General features: G+C 39.4%; 1 protein-coding gene across 4 annotated transcripts in view; it reads left to right on the top strand.

Moving 5' to 3' along the window:
• Positions 1-10,380: 10,380 nt before the first annotated feature.
• Positions 10,381-18,435, top strand: part of mcc (MCC regulator of WNT signaling pathway) — a 109,484-nt gene continuing 101,429 nt past the window's right edge. For 2 of the 4 annotated variants that reach the window (XM_058382812.1, XM_058382809.1), the window contains exon 1: positions 10,383-10,713. In XM_058382812.1, coding sequence (XP_058238795.1) covers positions 10,660-10,713 — 54 coding nt within the window. In that variant the 5' untranslated portion in view covers positions 10,383-10,659. Of the gene's footprint in view, positions 10,714-18,435 lie in introns of all 4 variants that reach the window. The other 2 variants (XM_058382813.1, XM_058382811.1) reach the window with 2 other exon arrangements.

The following is an 18,435-nucleotide window of genomic DNA, read 5'->3' as shown; positions in this document are numbered from 1 at the left end:
ATGGAGAGTGAAGCTCAACTTGTCTCTTCAGAATTCCCCATAGGTGTTCGATTGGGTTCAGATCAGGAGGCATACTTGGCCACTGAATCACTTTCACCCTGTTCTTCTTCAGAAATCCAACAGTGGTCTTTAGGATCATAGTCATGTTTGAAAAGTGCACGACGACCAAGGGCACGGAGTGATGGTAGCATCTTCTCTTTCAGTATAGAGCAGTACATCTGTGAATTCATAATGCCACCAATGAAATGCAGCCCCACATAAGGATACTGCCACCACCACTGTACGCATCATGTATTTATCTATGTATTCCTCACCTTTGCGACACCATACAGTTTTGAAGCCATCAGTTCCAAAAACATTTATCTTGGTCTCATCATTCCAGAGTATAGAGTCCCAGTAGTCTTCATCTTTGTCAGCATGGGCCCTGGCAAACTCTAGGTGGGCTTTTTTGTGCCTGGGCTTTAGGAGAGGCTTCTTTCGTGGACGGCACCCATGCCTGCCATTCCTCTGCAGTGTACGCCATATTGTGTCACGGGAAACAGTCACCCCAGTTTGGCTTTCTACTTCTTTAGATAACTGCAGTGAACTTGCATGCCGATTTTCTCAGCAGAAGACGCTCCTGTCTAGGTGTTAACTTCCATGGATGACCTGGACATCTCTGTGAGATGATTGCAGTTCCATCTTTTCTAAATTTTTGTACCACTTTTGCTACAGTATTCTGACTGATAAGTAAAGCTTTGCTGATCTTCATGTAGCTTTCACCTTTCTGGTTTAAAGAAATTATTTTCTTTCTCAGGTCTTGTGACATTTCTATTCCATGTGGTGCCATTATTGACAGCATGAAATGGGAAAGGGTTTTCTTTAAGTAACACCATTTTATAGTCAACTGTCTGCTGGACACAATAATTAGACTCACCATTGGCCATTATGTTTGTGATCCTCTACTTTATTTAAGGGTGTCATTAGCAATGGGGTTGAACATTGAATATCATTGTATGCAGATGATTTATTGCTGTTTGTATCTGATCCTGTATCTGGTCTGCCTGGTATCCTGTCCACTCTTATACATTCAGCTCCTTTTCTGGATATAAATTGCATTTTCAGAGGAGTGAATATTATCCTATCAACACAACTGCTTTGCAACTTAAGCACCTGGACTTGCCCTTCAAAATCACTCATGCTGGATTTGGGTACCTTCGGATTAATGTGACATATTTTCAGGTCTTTTTTCACCACACTTATAACTAAAATGAAGTCTGATCCTCAGAGATGGAATTGCCTCTGATTGGGAAGATTAATGTGATTAAATTGAATGTTTAAACTGCCTAAATTCCTCTTTTTGTTTCTAACAATCCCATTATTCCTACCTAAGCACTTCTTTGACTCATTAGATAAAATGATTAATTATTTCATTTGGGCTGGGGGATCTCCCAGGGTGTGTAAATCATTCCTTCAGAGATGTAAGTCCGGCGGTGGTCTGGCACTACCAAACTTTCAGTTTTAATACTGGGCAGCACACATTCATAAGATATGGTGCTGGGTTGAGTCACCTCATTTAGTATGGTGTAAGTTAGAAGCCTATATATTCTTCTCTTTCAATCAAAATTTATTTGTATGTTACAAATAAATGTTGTGTTTAACCATTTAAAAATCTGGTATCAATTTAAAAAAAGGTTTCAAGTTTGTAACCACTTTCCTTTAGGTTCATTATGTAACTATCATCTTTTTTATCATCTGTCTGGATTCCCTTTTTAAATGTGGTATAGCAAAGTATACACTGTTTTCTTGACTTATACCTGGAGGAATTCTTTAACAGTTTTGCTAATCTATCGTCATGGTAAGGGCTACCTGCCAACCACCTCTTTAGATTTTTTTAAGTTAGGCATTTTGTCTGAAAATGTTTTCCTGACTTTCCCTCGTCTTCTCCTCTCCAACAATAGAAAAGTTTGCTTACTTTTAAATCGCAACAAAAAAGGTGCTGTTTCTAAAATCTATAAATGTTTTATGGATTTTTGTGATCAAACCTCCTCCAAAACAAAGGGTGCTTTGGAGGGGGAGCTGGGACTTCAACTTAGGGACAAGTGGTGGAATAATGTTGTGAGTGGTTTATGTAATATCTTGTGCTTGGCTCGTACTTATCCAGTCATATACAGTGTGCATTTTTATACATATAGACTGTCTCAAATTTACCCAGATGTTTAGGACTAATGTAACAGCCCCCCCAACCCTTTGTTGTAAAACCTAAGTGTGTATGTGTGCCATATATTTCTTATATTTTTTTGTCAGATTATTATGATTATTATGATGATGATGATGATGATGATGATTATTATTATTATTTACTCCTTTTTCCATGAAAAATCAAAATGGGATTCTGTAATGTTCATCATTATGTGATTAATGTACGCTACCAATAAAAAGACTTTTTTTTTTTTATTTCTCCTTATAATGTACTTCTATTATCAAAAGTCACTTAAATATATTAGCCTGACTGAACAATGTGAAGTGGCCAAAAGTGAAACTGAGCCTGAAGTGGCTCACCTGCCTAAATTACTGGTATACCCACAATAGGCCTCTTTGCATGAAGGTTGATATAGAAATTGAATTTGTCCAGAAAAAAATAGACCTTAGACCCAGCACAACATTTCTCCAGGACCCTGGTGCTACATAAACATACAACATATAGTTTGGACACAAAAAACAACACAGAGCTAGGACAGACGTTTGTCCTAGCCACATAAAGTGCAAAGTGTGCAACTAGGTGCAAACAGAGCAAGGACAACACAGCGCAAAAACAATAAGTACAAAAAAACAACACAAAAAACAGGATACTACAGCTTGACAACAACGTCTCATGCTGTTCACGAGTCGACTTATTGTCTGCTGAGGCATGGTATTCCACTCTTCTTGAAGGGCGGCCCTCAGATCATTGAGGTTCTGGGGTGCAGGGTTACGAGGCTCTATACGGCGACTCAGCTGATCCCATAGGTTTTCTATGGGATTCAGGTCTGGAGAAAGTGCAGGCCACTCCATTTGAGGTACCCCAGCCTCCAGCAGCCATTCCCTAATGATGCGACCTCGATGAGCTGGAGCATTGTCATCCATGAAGATGAAATTAGGCCAGTGTTGTTCATGCAGGGGCACAATGACTGGATTAATGATGTTATTCAGGTAGTATTGGCTTGTCACTGGACCATTCACAAGATGTAGGGCAGTTCTGTATTGAGTAGACACACCTGCCCAGATTCTATTTAATTCTGGTCACCATTGTTGCTTATTTGAGTTACTAAAGGCTTTCTGTCAGCTTAGACCAGTCTGGTCATTCTTCTTTGATCTCCCTGTTCATGGTGTTTCAGCCTGCACACAAGATGTTTTTTGTTTCTTGCACTGTTATGTGTAAACTCCAGAGACGAGAGAAATTCTCAGCAGTTTCTGAAATACTCAAACCAGCCCATCAGACACCAACAACCATGCCATGGTTAAAGTCACATACATCCCACTTTTTTGATGTTTGATGTGAACATTAATTGAATCTCTTCACCTAGATCTGCGTGATTTTATGCATTGTGTTGCTACCACATTATTGGCTCACTGGATATGGCATAAATGAGCAAGTGTATCAAGTGGACAGTGTAATCCAATAGTGAGTGTCATAAACAGTCAAAGTTCATGAAGGGGCTAATGATCCAAGAGAAGGCAAAAATCCAAAAAACAAGAAACAGTCTGAAATAGCACCAGTATAACAAATATATGTAGAGAACATAATTACATTAATTATTTGAACTTTAAAACAGAGAATATCAGGCAAAAAATTCAGACCATAAATTTAAAACCGAAGAATATGATAACTAAACTAGTAGATAACAATATTACAATGATTAGAATGTTTTATTAATTAATTAATGTATTAATTAATGCTTATTAACTTAATTCTACTTAATTCTGACAAGACAGAAGTGCTTTACTGGGACCACATGCAGTAAGAAGTAAGCTTACTAGTAGGCCTGGATGGCCTTATGTTTAATCATGTGCAGCAGTAAAAGACTTTATTGTTTGTTGGACAGTTGAAGCTTGTCTAGACAATATTACTACGATAGCCTTTTTCATCTCAGAAATAATTCTAAAATAAGACATATAATGGGACTATATGGGACCCATAATATCAATTGAATAGACTCACATCACAGTACCTGGCTGAAGCCCCACTCTTTTTAAATGATCTGCCTTACCTGCTTTGATCAAAAGGTGCAGGCTATATGTTGGTAACTCAAGTAGCAGAGCTACAGCAGGGGGCATACTTGCACGTCCATTTATGGAAGAACTTTCCTATTATTGTTCAGCACACAGACACAGCCTCTGTGTTTAAGTTCACATTTGTTTATCAAGTCTTTTATGAATAGTTTTTAGGTAACAGAACACAAATATGTGGTAGGATCATGGGCATAGTGGTTTAGAAACCATGAAGATGGCTTTGGACTGCAAATGATACAAAGTACAGTACAGGATTGGTTCCTTTTTGAGTCTGGTTTTCCTTGCCACCTCTGGCTTGCTTAGTATCAACATTTTTCATTTAATTTCATTGTCTGTACCGCTTATCTGATCTATACTCGGGTCACGGGGAGCCTGTGCTCAGGTGTCATCGGGCATCAAGGCAGGATACACCCTGGAAGGAGTGCCAACCCATCTCAGGGCACACACACACACTCATTCACTCATGAAATCACACAATACGGGCAATTTAGAGACTCCAATCAGCCTAGAAGCATGTCTTTGGACTGTGGGAGGAAACCGGAGCACCTGGAGGAAACCCACCAAGCACAGGGAGAACATGCAAACTGTACTAAAATGTATATCTTGAATTTCTACTGTTTTTGTCCACCGTTTAAAAACATTATACAAGGGCCATTCCATTGAATGGGTGCCATTTGCTTGTAACTCATCCAAATTAAACTTACTGTTTTTAATCAATTTTCAACACTAAACATCTAATAAAACACATATTTAAGCATTCAAAATGTATATTGGTCATTCTCAACTAACTATCATTTTATACAAGGTTTCTAAGTGGAAGAAGATTGCATCAGTCATGTTACCAAAACTCATTTAAAAAGCATGTTTAAAAGCATATTCCTTTGTCCCTGTAATTCCTTTACACTTTTTACAATTTAGTAATATTGGATAACAGGAAACCGTGTATGTGCATATGTAAAGGATGTTCTATGTGCTTGTAGTTCTTCTCAGCAAATGAGGTGGACAGAGAAAAATAGAGAGAGGGGGAATGAGAAGAGAGAGAAGGAGAAGGAAGGTGTGAGAGAGGGAGAGTATTGACTAGAGACTATACAAGAGATGTCCTTGACTCAGAACATTCATTTCAGACTACATTTACATATAATCCACAAGACAAAATAATAACAGTATTTACACAAATGAACAAGTTCAAACCTATTACCTAGATTACCTATTACTACCTGTTACCTAGATGATCAGCATCTGTTTTTTATGTTTTGGGATAGTTCTTCATGATTCCCTTGTTTGTCCTGTGCAGTTAAACTGCCCCCAGTTCTTCAGAAAAGAACACATTCCTGCACATTTTTTGCTTTTCCAGCATCTTCTGCATATTTGACCCCTTTCCAGAGGCTACACGATATTGAGATCCATAGTTTAACGCTGAGGGCAACTGAGGGACTAGTACACAGCTATTAAAAATGTACAAACATTCACTGATGCTCAAGAAGACATTATAGATAACATTATACATTAAGAGCCAAGGTGGTTTAAAATTTGAACACCTCCCTAAGAAAATCCCATAATTAACTACTTTTTAAGTGCATTATAACTGTTATTTGCTGTTACACAACCCTTTGCTACTACATATCTTTTGTACATACTTAATATCTTTCTCTCTCTCTCTCTCTGTCTTTCTCTATTGAGCTATACATCCCACTCCTGAGCTCCCAGTGTTCTAAGTTTCCAGTGTGACCACTGCCTCTACACCTGGTCGGAGCCTCATTGCTTGGTGGTGCTCTCTGATGCTATGGATCTGTGTGTGACCGGTGGGTGCCTGTGACCCAGGAGACAGCCATGGACAGAGCCACTTGGGGACTTTCACACCATCACGGATCTGCCATTACATCTGTCAGCTTGTGACAGCAAGGAATTAGTGCCTATAATGACCTCAGAAACTACAGTGACCTAATAGTTCCTCATGGGCACTTGATTGCTGTTGTAGAAAGGACATTATTTAGTTACAGTTACATTATTTAATAAAATATTTTAATACTTTAATTTAATATTTTTTTTCTCTCCTTTCTCTGTTTCTCTTCTTTTGTAAAGCTGCTCTGAGACAATGTCCATTGTAAAAGGCGTTATACAAATAAACTGAATTGAATTGAATATATTGCAACAAACACACATACAGCTCTGGAAAAAAATAAGAGACCACTGCCCAATCTCAAGATTTGAACCCTACTGAAAACCTCTGGAATGTCATCAAGAGGAAGATGGATGGTCACAAACCATCAATCAAAGCTGAGCTGTTTGCTTTTTTGCAAAAAGAGTGGTATAAAGTTACCCAACAGCAATGTGAAAGACTGGTGGAGAGCATGCCAAAATGCATGCAAATCGGGGTTATTCCACCAAATACTGATTTCTTAATGTTATTTAGCCAAAGCATTAACACAATTTGTTTAATCTAGCCATGGGGTCACAGTCCAGTGACTTCTGTGCCGGTCCCAAGCCTGGATAAATAGGGAGGGTTGCATCAGGAAGGGCATCCGGCGTAAAACATTGCCAAATTTAACCATGCGAATCGTCAGTACTCTAAATTTCATACCGGATTGGTCGAGGCCCGGGTTAACAATGACCGCCATTGTGCCGTTGACCTACAGGGCGCTGGTGGAAATTGGGCTACTGTTGGTCGAAGAAGTAGAAGAGGAAGGAGAGTGCGTAGACAGAGAGAAGAGGAAAGGTAAGAGTGTAGGACTGAGAATAGGTACTCTGAATGTTGGTACTATGACAAGGAAAGGTAGAGAGCTGGCTGATATGATGGAGAGAAGGAAGGTGGATATACTGTGTGTACAGGAGACCAGGTGGAAGGGTAGCAAGGCTCGTAGTATAGGAGCAGGATTCAAGGTGTAGATAGTAAGAGAAATGGGGTAGGTGTGGTCCTCTAGGAGGAGTTTGTGAGGAATGTTCTGGATGTGATGAGAGTGTCAGACAGGGTGAGGAGTCTGAAGTTAGAGGTTGAAGGGGTGATGTTGAATGTTGTTAGTGGTTATGCCCCACAGGTACGTTGTGAGTTAGAGGAGAAAGAGAGATTCTGGAGTGAATTAGAACCAAGAAAACCAAGTGGTGGAAGCTGAAAAAGGAGGAATGTTGTGAGGAATTTAGACAGAAGTTGAGGCAGGCTCTGGGTGGTCAGGTAGTGCTGCCAGATGACTGGGAAACTACAGCAGAAGTGATCAGGGAGACAGGAAGAAAGGTGCTGGGTGTGTCATCTGGAAGGAGGAAAGAAGATTAGGAGACTTGGTGGTGAAATGAGGAAGTTCAGGATAGTATTCAAAGGAAGAGGTTAGCCAAGAAGAAGTGGGACATGGACAGGACTGAAGAGAATAGACAGGAATACAAGGAGTTACAGCGCAGAGTGAAGAGGGAGGTGTCTAAGGCCAAGCAGAAGGCGTATGATGAGTTGTACACTAGGTTAGACACTAGAGAAGGAGAGAAGGACTTGTATAGGTTAGCTAGGCAGAGGGATCAAGATGGGAAGGATGTGTGGCAAGTTAGTTATTAAGGATAGAGATGGAAAGGTGCTCATAAGTGAGGAGAGTGTACAGAGGAGATGGAAGGAGTACTTTGAAGAGCTGATGAATGAGGAATATGAGAGGGAAAAAAGAGTAGAAGGGGTGAACTCTGTGGAACAGAAAGTAGATAAGATTAGAAAGGATGAAGTCAGGAAGGCTTTGAAGAGGATGAAAAGTGGAAGAGGCAGTTGGTCCTGATGACATCCCGGTGGAGGTCTGGAAGTGTCTAGGAGAGGCGGCAGTGCAATTTTTAACTAGTCTGTTTAACAGGGTTTTAGAGAGTGAGAAGATGCCTGAGGAATGGAGAAGAAGTGTATTAGTGCTGATCTTAAAGAATAAGGGTGATGTGCAGAGTTGCAGCAACTATAGGGGGGTAAAGTTGATGAGCCATACAATGAAGCTATGGGAAAGAGAAGTGGAAGCTAGGTAGTGGAAATCTGTCAGCAGCAGTATGGCTTCATGCCCAGAAAGAGCACAACAGATGCAATTTTTGCTCTGAGAATGTCGATGGAGAAGTATAGGGATGGTCAGAGAGAGTTGCACTGTGTGTTTGTAGACTTGGAGAAAGCGTATGACAGGGTGCCAAGAGAAGAGCTGTGGTACTGTGTGAGGAAGTCAGGAGTAGCAGAGAAGTATGTCAGAGTGGTGCAGGACATGTATGAGAGGAGCAGGACAGTGGTGAGGTGTGCTGTAGGTCAGACAGAGGAGTTCAAAGTGGAGGTGGGACTGCATCAGGGATCGGCTCTGAGCCCCTTCCTGTTTGCTATGGTGATGGACCAGTTGTCAGAGGAGGTCAGACAGGAGTCTCCTTGGACAATGATGTTTGCAGATGACATTGTGATCTGTAGTGAGAGCAGGGAGCAGGTGGAGGAAAACCTGGAGAGGTGGAGGTTTGTGCTGGAGAGAAGAGAAATGAAAGTCAGTCATAGTAAGACTGAGTATGTGTGTGTGAATGACAGGGAGGGAAGTGGAACAGTAAGATTACTGGGTGAAGAGGTGAAGAAGGTACAGGAGTTTAAGTACTTGGGGTCAACAGTCCAGAGTAATGGAGAGTGTGGGAAAGAGGTAAAGAAGCGAGTGCAGGCAGGTTGGAATGGGTGGAGAAAGGTGTCAGGAGTTCTGTGTGATAGAAATATTTCAGCGAGAATCAAGGGGAAGGTGTACAGGACAGTGGTGAGACCAGCTATGCTGTATGGTTTAGAGACAGTGTCACTGAGACAGGAGTCAGAGCTGGAGGTAGCATAGCTGAAGATGTTGAGGTTCTCTTTGGGAGTGACAAGGTTGGACAGGATTAGGAACGAGTACATCAGAGGGACGGCTCATGTTGGATGTTTGGGGGACAAAGTTAGAGAGGCCAGGTTAAGATGGTTTGGACATGTCCAGAGGAGGGAGAGTGAGTATATTGGTAGGAGAATGTTGGACATGGAGCTGCCAGGCAGGAGGCAAAGAGGAAGGCCAAAGAGGAGGTATATGGATGTAATAAATGAGGATAAGAAGCTAGTGGGTGTAAGTGTTGAGGATGCAGAAGATAGGGATAGGTGGAGAGAGATGATTCACTGTGGTGACCCCTGAAGGGAAAAGCCGAAAGAAGAAGAAGATTAACACAATTTGTTTACAAATTATTTGCATTTTGTTTTATTTGAGTTCTTAAAGCTCTGCAAATACTGCATGATCTTGGGTTATTTTGAAGTGTTGTCATTTTCTTTAAATATGCACTCTAAATAACAATAGTTATATTTTGAATTTAGGAGAAATATTGTCAGCAGTTCACAAAAATGAAACAAAACTGTTCATCTCACCAATACATGCACCTGTAAGAAAAAAAGATAAGAAACTGATTATTTTGCAGTGGTCTCATTTCTTTTTTCCAGAGCAGTAAATGCCATTGCCCCTTGCACAAATTTTCTTTGGCACTTGATCTATTACATAAAGTAAAACTATACCAATAAGTGATTGGCTTTGGATCTACAGCTGGTGATAGCTGGGGGCTGTCTGGACATGATGAGGTGATGAGGTGTAATGTTCCAAATGTGTAAAGAGTAAAGGGACTACATGAAAATCTGGGGACATAACTAAAATACAATTTGAAAGAAAATATTATGGATATAGACAACCAGTGGTGCAAAAAGATTTCTGAAGGATTTTAAGATTTCAGTTCAAGGTAGTTTTAATTCATCTTTTAAAATATTTATTTTAAACCTGCAAATAATGTGCAGTACACTTAATAATGAAATGTATTTACCAGTTAATTTTCATGCATATGTATCCATACAGTGTCCTGGGGACAGAAATGGCACTCATTCAGTGGAATGGTTCACAAATAAGATTTAATTAAACTGGAACTGAATTCAATTAGAGAAGGAGAGAGCTGTTGTGAAAGAATGTATATAGGATAAGTATTTCTCCTAGAGCTGTCATTGGCACATGAGAGACTGTATATGTGGACTGTTACAGCCAGGCAGCCGCCAGTGAATTAATACATACACACACAGCATTGGTCTCTGTTCTGCTCTCCCTTAAAGCACGGAGGAGGCCCCTGGGAGGTCCTTCTTCCTCTGGCCCCCCACCCACCCTAAACACACACACACACTTTTTCAGTCGGAAACAGACAGAGGTTAGTTATTACCAGTGCAGGGCTGCAGTCCGGAGTCTCCGAACAAGGCTTTCGTTGTCGTACTTTCCGTCTCTCTTATTTCAACGTCTATCACCGGATGAGCCTAATATGACTCAAAGAATTCATCGCTAACCAATACCTAAATGCACCTGGAGTTCTAAACGGAAGAACAAACCGCCTGTGCTGCCGTCGTTCCCAAACGTGGATACAAAGGGATTCAGAGGTGGACTATAGAGTTCAGACATCATGGACTCGGGAGTGGCCGTGGGAGCTGTGGCCGAATCGCACGCAGACAGTAAGGTGAGAGAGCTTTAAGTACAGAAAGCGAGTGTGAATCTGCGGTCGTTTTCTCTCGCTCCCTTTTCGCTTTGAAATCAACTCTAATGACTAGCCTGAGCATCAAGCAGCTCAGGACACTCAACTTCAGGCCTCAGGAAACTGCCATGTCCTTATGCTCTTATTTGCCACTATTCTCTGTTGTCTAACCCAATTCTTTTCCCGCTCTGTTGCTTTTGTCTCTCTTAAATTAAGTGATCTCTTGGGTGAAACGTTAAGGAGCTCTCGCAGCAACACACACACAACACGCATGAATGTTTATTCCCGAGTAGGCTCTGTACATTTGAAAAAAGTTACAGCCGTATTGCAGACCCCGAGGAGAGACTCGTTAAAGAGCTTGATTGACTCAGTGTCTTTAATGAATAAAACAATGACAAAAAAACAATACACAGTATAGTGAATGTTTGTTTACACAGCAGAGTGAATGTGTATACCTACTTCCCCTCAACTATAATTTCCGACATGCGGCCCAGGATGAACTGTTGAAGAGCGGTCATGCTAGCTAAGGCACTCACCACGGGCTTAATATACTGCTTCCACTGTGCCGCAGTAAAAAGCCTTCATGGCTCGGTCTGCACTAAACAACGCATTTACTACGTACACTGAGCCGCACATTAGCATCCAGTTCGATCCGAGCTGCTTCCATTTTAAGCCTAGCTTGTTTGGAGCTTGATATAAGTCATACTTCCGGATGCTGCTGGAGCCTGAGTTGATTGTGAATCGTCACAGCCGGACAGGAAGTGTCTCTCAGACTCCATAAGCATAAAACTCATCTTCGCGACGACTCTGTTTTCATCTGGAACACTTCTTATTTAAGACGTTTGCTCAGAGATGTTAAAGTGTTATGAATAATTTAAATCCGATCTTTTGGTGTTTATATAATGTTCATACATCGGCGATAGGTATGTCTAGGTCAGAGTTTAATATTAAAACCGACATTAAGTGCATACACACAGGCAACCATTTTCCATATATAAAGTAGGTATAAGTAAGTTAAACTAATGAGCAGTAAACCCTTCATCACGTGAATGTAATGCAACCTGAATGGGACACCAGATCATCACCTGGTAGCACAAACACACACAAGGCATTTTATGTGTACATAATCGACTCGCCGACATGTTTTAGGAAGTATGAGGAAATCCACATGGACACAGGGAGAACATGTGAAACTACACAGCAGGATTGAATGAGAGACACTGGAGCTGTGAGTCAGCAATGCTACTCGCTGCACCATTGTACTGAACTGTTAATTAATACAGCTCTTAAATAATTTTTCACAAACCTGTTTCATACCACATCAACCCTAGAGTAGAATATGCATTTACATGTAGATTTCTAATTATCAACCACTTTTAATTTTTATTTATGGGACAGAACACTGCCCAGTTTCTCAGCTTGAAGTGTTAGTGCTTGACACTAATGCATGTTGAACATATCCATCAAATCATTTAATATAAGACTGATTAATTAAAGTTACAGTGAAGCACTGGTCACACGGGACCTTTACATACAACTGTTTTGCACACCAAATTGACTGTATACTGATCGATGCTATCTTTATGTATCTGTCTTGCAGTTTATTGTATTGTCTGTTTGCACTGTCTCTTGTCTTCCACAGTATTTTGTCTTGCACAGTTTGCACAAGGTTACACACATGCACTTTATGATACTAGGTTAGTTTTCACTTCCTTAGTCCTGTGTTGTCTTATGCAGCTGTCGGGCTTTATGTAGCACCAGGGTCCTGATGGAACATCATTTCACTTCACTGTGTACTGCATCATCTATATACAGTATGGTCACAATGACAATAAAGCTTCCTGACTCTTTTGACCTTACTCATTTGTGCAGTTATCAATGTATCAGCAGTACAATGCATGAAATCATACAGATATAGGTCAAGAGCCTCAGTTAATGTTTGCATCATCATCATGATTCCTATCCTCATCTTTTCATTTTTAGATGAGTCAAATTTTGGATGATTCCTCTTGGCTGACAGGAGTGGAACTCAGTGTGGAGTTTTGCCAGGGGCGTAATTTCTACTGGGGACAGGGGGGACATGTCCCCCCACTTTTCAAAATCCTTTTTGTGCCCCCCCCCACTTTTTTATATTTGTTTGATTTTTTAACTGCGTGCTGTCATCACCCCTTTTTCTATTCTAAACCCCTGTGGTTCAGGTACAGCCATTTACAATAAAAGTTTGTTTAACAGTGGAATTTTAGTCCTACATTATTTATATTGTATTCACACACAAAACATTAATGGTGAACATTTTTGACTTTATAAAATTATTCTCTTGGCCATCGGCCCCTATTAAACAATAAAGAAAGTAAGACATCTTTTCTATATAAACAGTTTAGTATCCTACTATGCTTTTTGAATTTATGCTTTTCAGAATTTATCATTATAATCAACTTAATTATTTCCTGGATTTTGTATCACTATAGTCCCTAAATTTTTGTAAATGCAGGAAATGGAATTCTAATAAAAAAAATTTCCCCCATTTTGTGTCCCCCCACTTCTCAAACCAAAGTTACACCCTTGAGTTTTGCTGTTGTAGCCCATTCACTTTGGGTTTCAATGTTTTGCTTTCTTCATGCTGATGACTGATGTGAGCCTTAACTGACGCTATACAGTTTAACCTGAATATCCATGATTTTGTACATTGCTATTTTGTACATTGTTATTAGATAACTACATAAATGAGTAGGTGTACAGATGGTGAGTGTATATTGATGGTATGTAACTTGTAGTTCCAGTGCAAGCAGAACAATCTCCTTTATACTTTTAAAGTTTGAAAATGATGTTTATGAATTTAATTTCATAAGCTAAATATGTGCAAGGACATTGTGACCAAACCTATGCAGACACACATCCTGTCAGGAAGGAACAGCGTCAGATTCCAGTATAAGAGTTTCACACAAACACAATTAACCACGAAAGGCTTGAAAGTTCAGACTATGATCTCTAAAGACTAAAATATGGAGTCAATTCAATGCCACATATATTCACAAAAGAATTAATGGATTGCAAAAGAAAATAAAGTTTTGCAAACGGAAAAATGAAATTTGCGAGAAAAAAATGTTTTGCAAAACAAAAATAAAGAGTTGCAAAATATAAATGACTTAAATTTATTCTCGACCATGCTTTTATTTTGTGTTTCAGTGAAATGTGAGTTTGTAATACCAATTTTTCTTTGCGCTTGACATTTCTTTGCGTTTGAGTTTTTGGTCCTGTTTTGATGTGGGGGTGGAGTCAAGGTATTGGGGCGTGGTAAGCAGGCCTCTTTGAATTTGAAGTTAGTTTGATATTCGGACATTAGACAGACATTTGGAAGCTATCTATCTATCTATCTATCTATCTATCTATCTATCTATCTATCTATCTATCTATCTATCTATCTATCTATCTATCTATCTATCTATCTATCTATCTATCTATCTATCTATCTATCTATCTATCTATCTATCTATCTATCTACCTACCTACCTACGTGGATGAATAGACCGATAGATAGATATTAATATGAAATACTGTATATCTCAACAGGTACAGTGTGATGCATGTGATAGATGGATACATGCACAGTGTGTGGGAATGGAGATTTTCCAGCTTCAAACAGCCAGAAAAAAATATGGAAATGTTGCTTGTGTGTTTAAGAAGACCACTGGGTAATAACTCTAAAATACTGTGTTTAATTGTGAGAAAAAAATGACTTGTTTATTTAAATAAGAAAGGAGTTGAACTAATGAAGAAAATAAACAAATAAATAAAAATCAGTGAAGACATTTCTTGGGATAAAAAGACGTGTACCTTGTGGGGATGACCAAGTAGATTATTTTTGGTACTAGTTTGGGGTCACAGGGACACATGACCTAGAAGGTATTGAAGGAGTAGTGATTTTTTTCATTAAAAAATAAATAAATATTTACAAATTACTTCACATGATACATAATTAATACTATCTATTAATTAACTTATTATTATTAAATTAACAAAAGCTGTTTGCAATGATGTATGGTATATGTATATTTAAGAAGTTTGTCGACGGTCCCTAAAATACCGCTTCTGAATGTCTGTCTAATGCCCATATTATCCATAATATCAAACTAACTTCACCGCGGTCGTAAATAAACTCTATCGACATTAACAAAACAATACTCATTTTAACGTAAGTGATATAAAAGGAAAGGATAAATCCAAACGTAGACCTCTGTTCTGTTAACTTCATCTGTTGCGATTTGAGTCTCCAGCTGATGACGTAGCTTCAAAGGAGGCCTTCCCGGGCCTGCTTACCACGCCCCAATACCTTGACTCCACCCCCACGTCAAAACAGTGCCAGAAAGTGAAGAGCAAAGAAAAAACGGTATCGCAAACTCACATTTCACTGCAAAATAAAAGCAGCCTCACAAATAAATTTGTCATTTATATTTTGCAACTCTTTATTTTTGTTTTGCAAAACTTATTTTTTTCTCACAAATTTCATTTTTTCTTTTGCAATACATAAATTCTTTTGCGAATATATGTGGCATTGAATTGACTCCATACTATAAGCCTTTCAACTTGGAATACAGAGCTTTCACATAGAAAGTGTGAAAGGCAAGAGAATCATTTGAACAAGCTACTGCCATCGTATTATATCACAAAATCACAGTGAAGTGCTATATACATGTAGTGGGGAGGATGTGTGTCTAAGAGAGAAAGTGGGTGGGAGAAATTCTCTTTGGCATTTCAGATGAAGCGGCACTTTATGCCATTGTCATGTTTGCAAAGTAATGACTTGTAGTTTTTTAAGCAAATGAACTTTGTGCACATCCTTTCTTGGTTATTCCTCTGCTCTAAGAAGCTTAGGAGTGCTTGTAGTATTTAATTATATAAAGGGCATACTGTTTTATTTTATTTTTCAGAATGTTCAGTGTCTCCCCTAAGGCAAACTTTTTCAAGTGTAAATTACAGTTATGACACAGGGATTTTTACAAGAGTTTCCTTTAACTACACCAAATAAACTGACCATTTGAAACTGGTTCACAGTGTATGTAATGTATGGTACTTAAAATGTTAAGTTGCACTTGCATCGCCTACTTTAGTTTAATTGTTTTACACTGAGATTTTTTGCCTAGTCAAGCAGTATAGCTTGTAGTTGTATTTCTTGTCTTGATTGGATTTGTAGGGCAGTGCAGTTGCTAAATGTTCTGGAAAACGTTCATTCTTACTAATTCAAATCTATAGAGTAATACCACTAGGAGAAAGTGGAAAAAAAATCTGGATTTTAAAAGGTGTTGTAGTTAAGTCACTGCATGTCTAGGCATGGCTGTTTATGTTGTGGGTTTGGCCTGTTCTCAGGCATTCATGCTAATCTAAGAGTAAATAAATCATACATAAAACATAGAGCAATTTAGATTCCACTATCATTGATGTCTATCAAGTCGGATATGTCCGGTCTGCTGGAAGAAGTGGTGTCTGCAGCTTGCAATCAAGTCTTTTGTATTTCATTGTATGCATCTAATTTTTTGCCTATTTTTGACCAACTGTAACCTTAAAGTCTGACTTCTGAACAGAGCAATAAAACATCTTTCTTTGATGTTTCTTAGACTTCTTTATCTGTCCTGCCACAAAGATAAACCTGCAAATATATTTCCTTTTAAAACAGCAATTTAGATTTAAGGTAAGAAAGACATGATGTGTTGTTAATCAAGTTTGTTTCTTTACACAGAAATTCAAAAAATATCTCTGCTGCTTTTCACCACAGAGCACATGCTAATTGCATGTGTGGTTTATGTACACTCACTGTCCACTTTAATAGAAACATTTGTGCAGTTATCCATTGAGCCACTCATGTGGCAGCAGATAAAATCATGCAGATACAGTTTAAGAGCTTCAGGTAATGTTCATATTAAACATCAGAATAGGGAAAAAGTGTGACCTCTGTTACTTTGACCATGAAATGGTTGGTGCCATAAAGGCTGATTTGAGTATTTCAGAAACTGATGATCTCAGAATGGTGTGAAATACAAAAATCATGCTGTGTGGAGGGTCTGCTGGCTGAGATCAGAGGCTATAGTTGCTAAACTCAAACACTCTACAACAATGGTGAGAAAAGTTTTTTCAACATGCACAAGACTTTGAAATAGATGGGCTACAACAGTAGAAGACCACATCAAGTTCAGCATATGGCAAGCTTTTTGCCACCAGCTTTTCATTTTTTACTGTGAAGCATATCTCAATTCACCACGATCCCAGTTTCAACAAAGAACCCGATTCAGCCACACCGAAAATACCTTTTTGGTCAAAAATAGGTTTTCTCATGCTCTCTCCCCATACAGTTGCCACAACCCCAGTCCATTTCATGAAGTTTGTGTGTCAGAATGCTAGCAAGAGTAAAGAAATCTTCCCAATTACTTGCTCCTAGTGGCAGGATTGGTTTATGGCAGGAAGAGAGATGGTCGCAATTCACCCATTCAGTGAGGAAGTGCAAGAAGGCCATTTCAGGGTCCCACCTAAACAATATGGTGAGCAGAAAAGTATGAACAAATGTATCAAGTGTTCATGGAGGCCATGCTTGAAACAAGCCTTCCAAAAGGGCTCATGGTTGCAAATGTATTGGTGAAAACACTGGGAGTTATGCGGAAACCACATTAAATTAATGCCAAGGTCCTGAGGGGCAGTGGTGTGAAAGGTGCTTTTGAGGGAAGCTGTAGTTTCTGAAGAGGGTGATGGGGTGTATCTGGGTGTCTCAGTTAGGTTAGTCACATCATTCTGCCACTGGAATTAAAGATGGGATAGTTGCCTGCTCCTGTTCATGTGAAGTTTACTCAATCTCAGTCAGACAGCTGGATCTGTTAGCAGAACTGTTAGCTACTTGTTCACATGATTCACAGCATGGTGTGACTAAAGGATATCTTCTCAAAAATGAAATTGATTATGGCTGCGCCACTGCACTGATGCACAATGTTAACACAGGCTATGCACTAAAAAAGGATAAAGCAAAAACACAGAGTAGCACCCCAGGTATTTCAGGAAAACATGTGCAAAACCTCCAAGAGGGCTGTAAGTCCATGGTCATCACTTGCAATGCAGAAATATTGTAGCATGTGCTTTTACTATTAATACAGAAGACTCTGTGCTCCCATGACTGAAAGAATCAGATGTTCTAGGATGCCATTTCGCCTTTGCAATGCAAAAGTGACCTTACGGCGCATTGTGGAAGTAGTGTTATTGACCTAGTACAATGAGAACATTTATCTTTTCCAGGGACTTTGAAAGTCACCTGAGTAGACTAGTGCTTCTGTTTACAAACTGAGACAGTATGGGGTAAAATTAAAGCCTAGTTGGAAAAAAATGCTCCTTTTCCAGTCTTCTGCTGTCCAATTTCGGTGAATCTGATAACTTCAGATTCTTGTTCTTGGCTGACAGGCCCAGTGTAGTCTTCTGCTGCTGTAGCCTATCCACCTCAAGGTTTGAAAGTTGCTTTTCCACTCACTGCTGTTGTAGAGAGTGCTTTTTTTGAGTAACTATAGACTCCCTATTTATAGACTTCCTTCCTGTCAGCTCAGACTAGTCTGGCCATTCTCTTCTGACATCTCTCATCAGCAAGGCATTTCCACCCACATATTCGTCACTCATTTAATGTTTTTGGTTTTCTCACCATTCTCTGTAAATTCTGGAGACTGTGGGCTATGAAATCCT

This window comes from Hemibagrus wyckioides, linkage group LG28 (genome assembly GCF_019097595.1).
Source record: "Hemibagrus wyckioides isolate EC202008001 linkage group LG28, SWU_Hwy_1.0, whole genome shotgun sequence".
Lineage (NCBI taxonomy): Eukaryota > Metazoa > Chordata > Actinopteri > Siluriformes > Bagridae > Hemibagrus > Hemibagrus wyckioides.
Note: the sequence above shows the minus strand (reverse complement) of the source record. Positions and strands in the feature narration are given on the sequence as shown.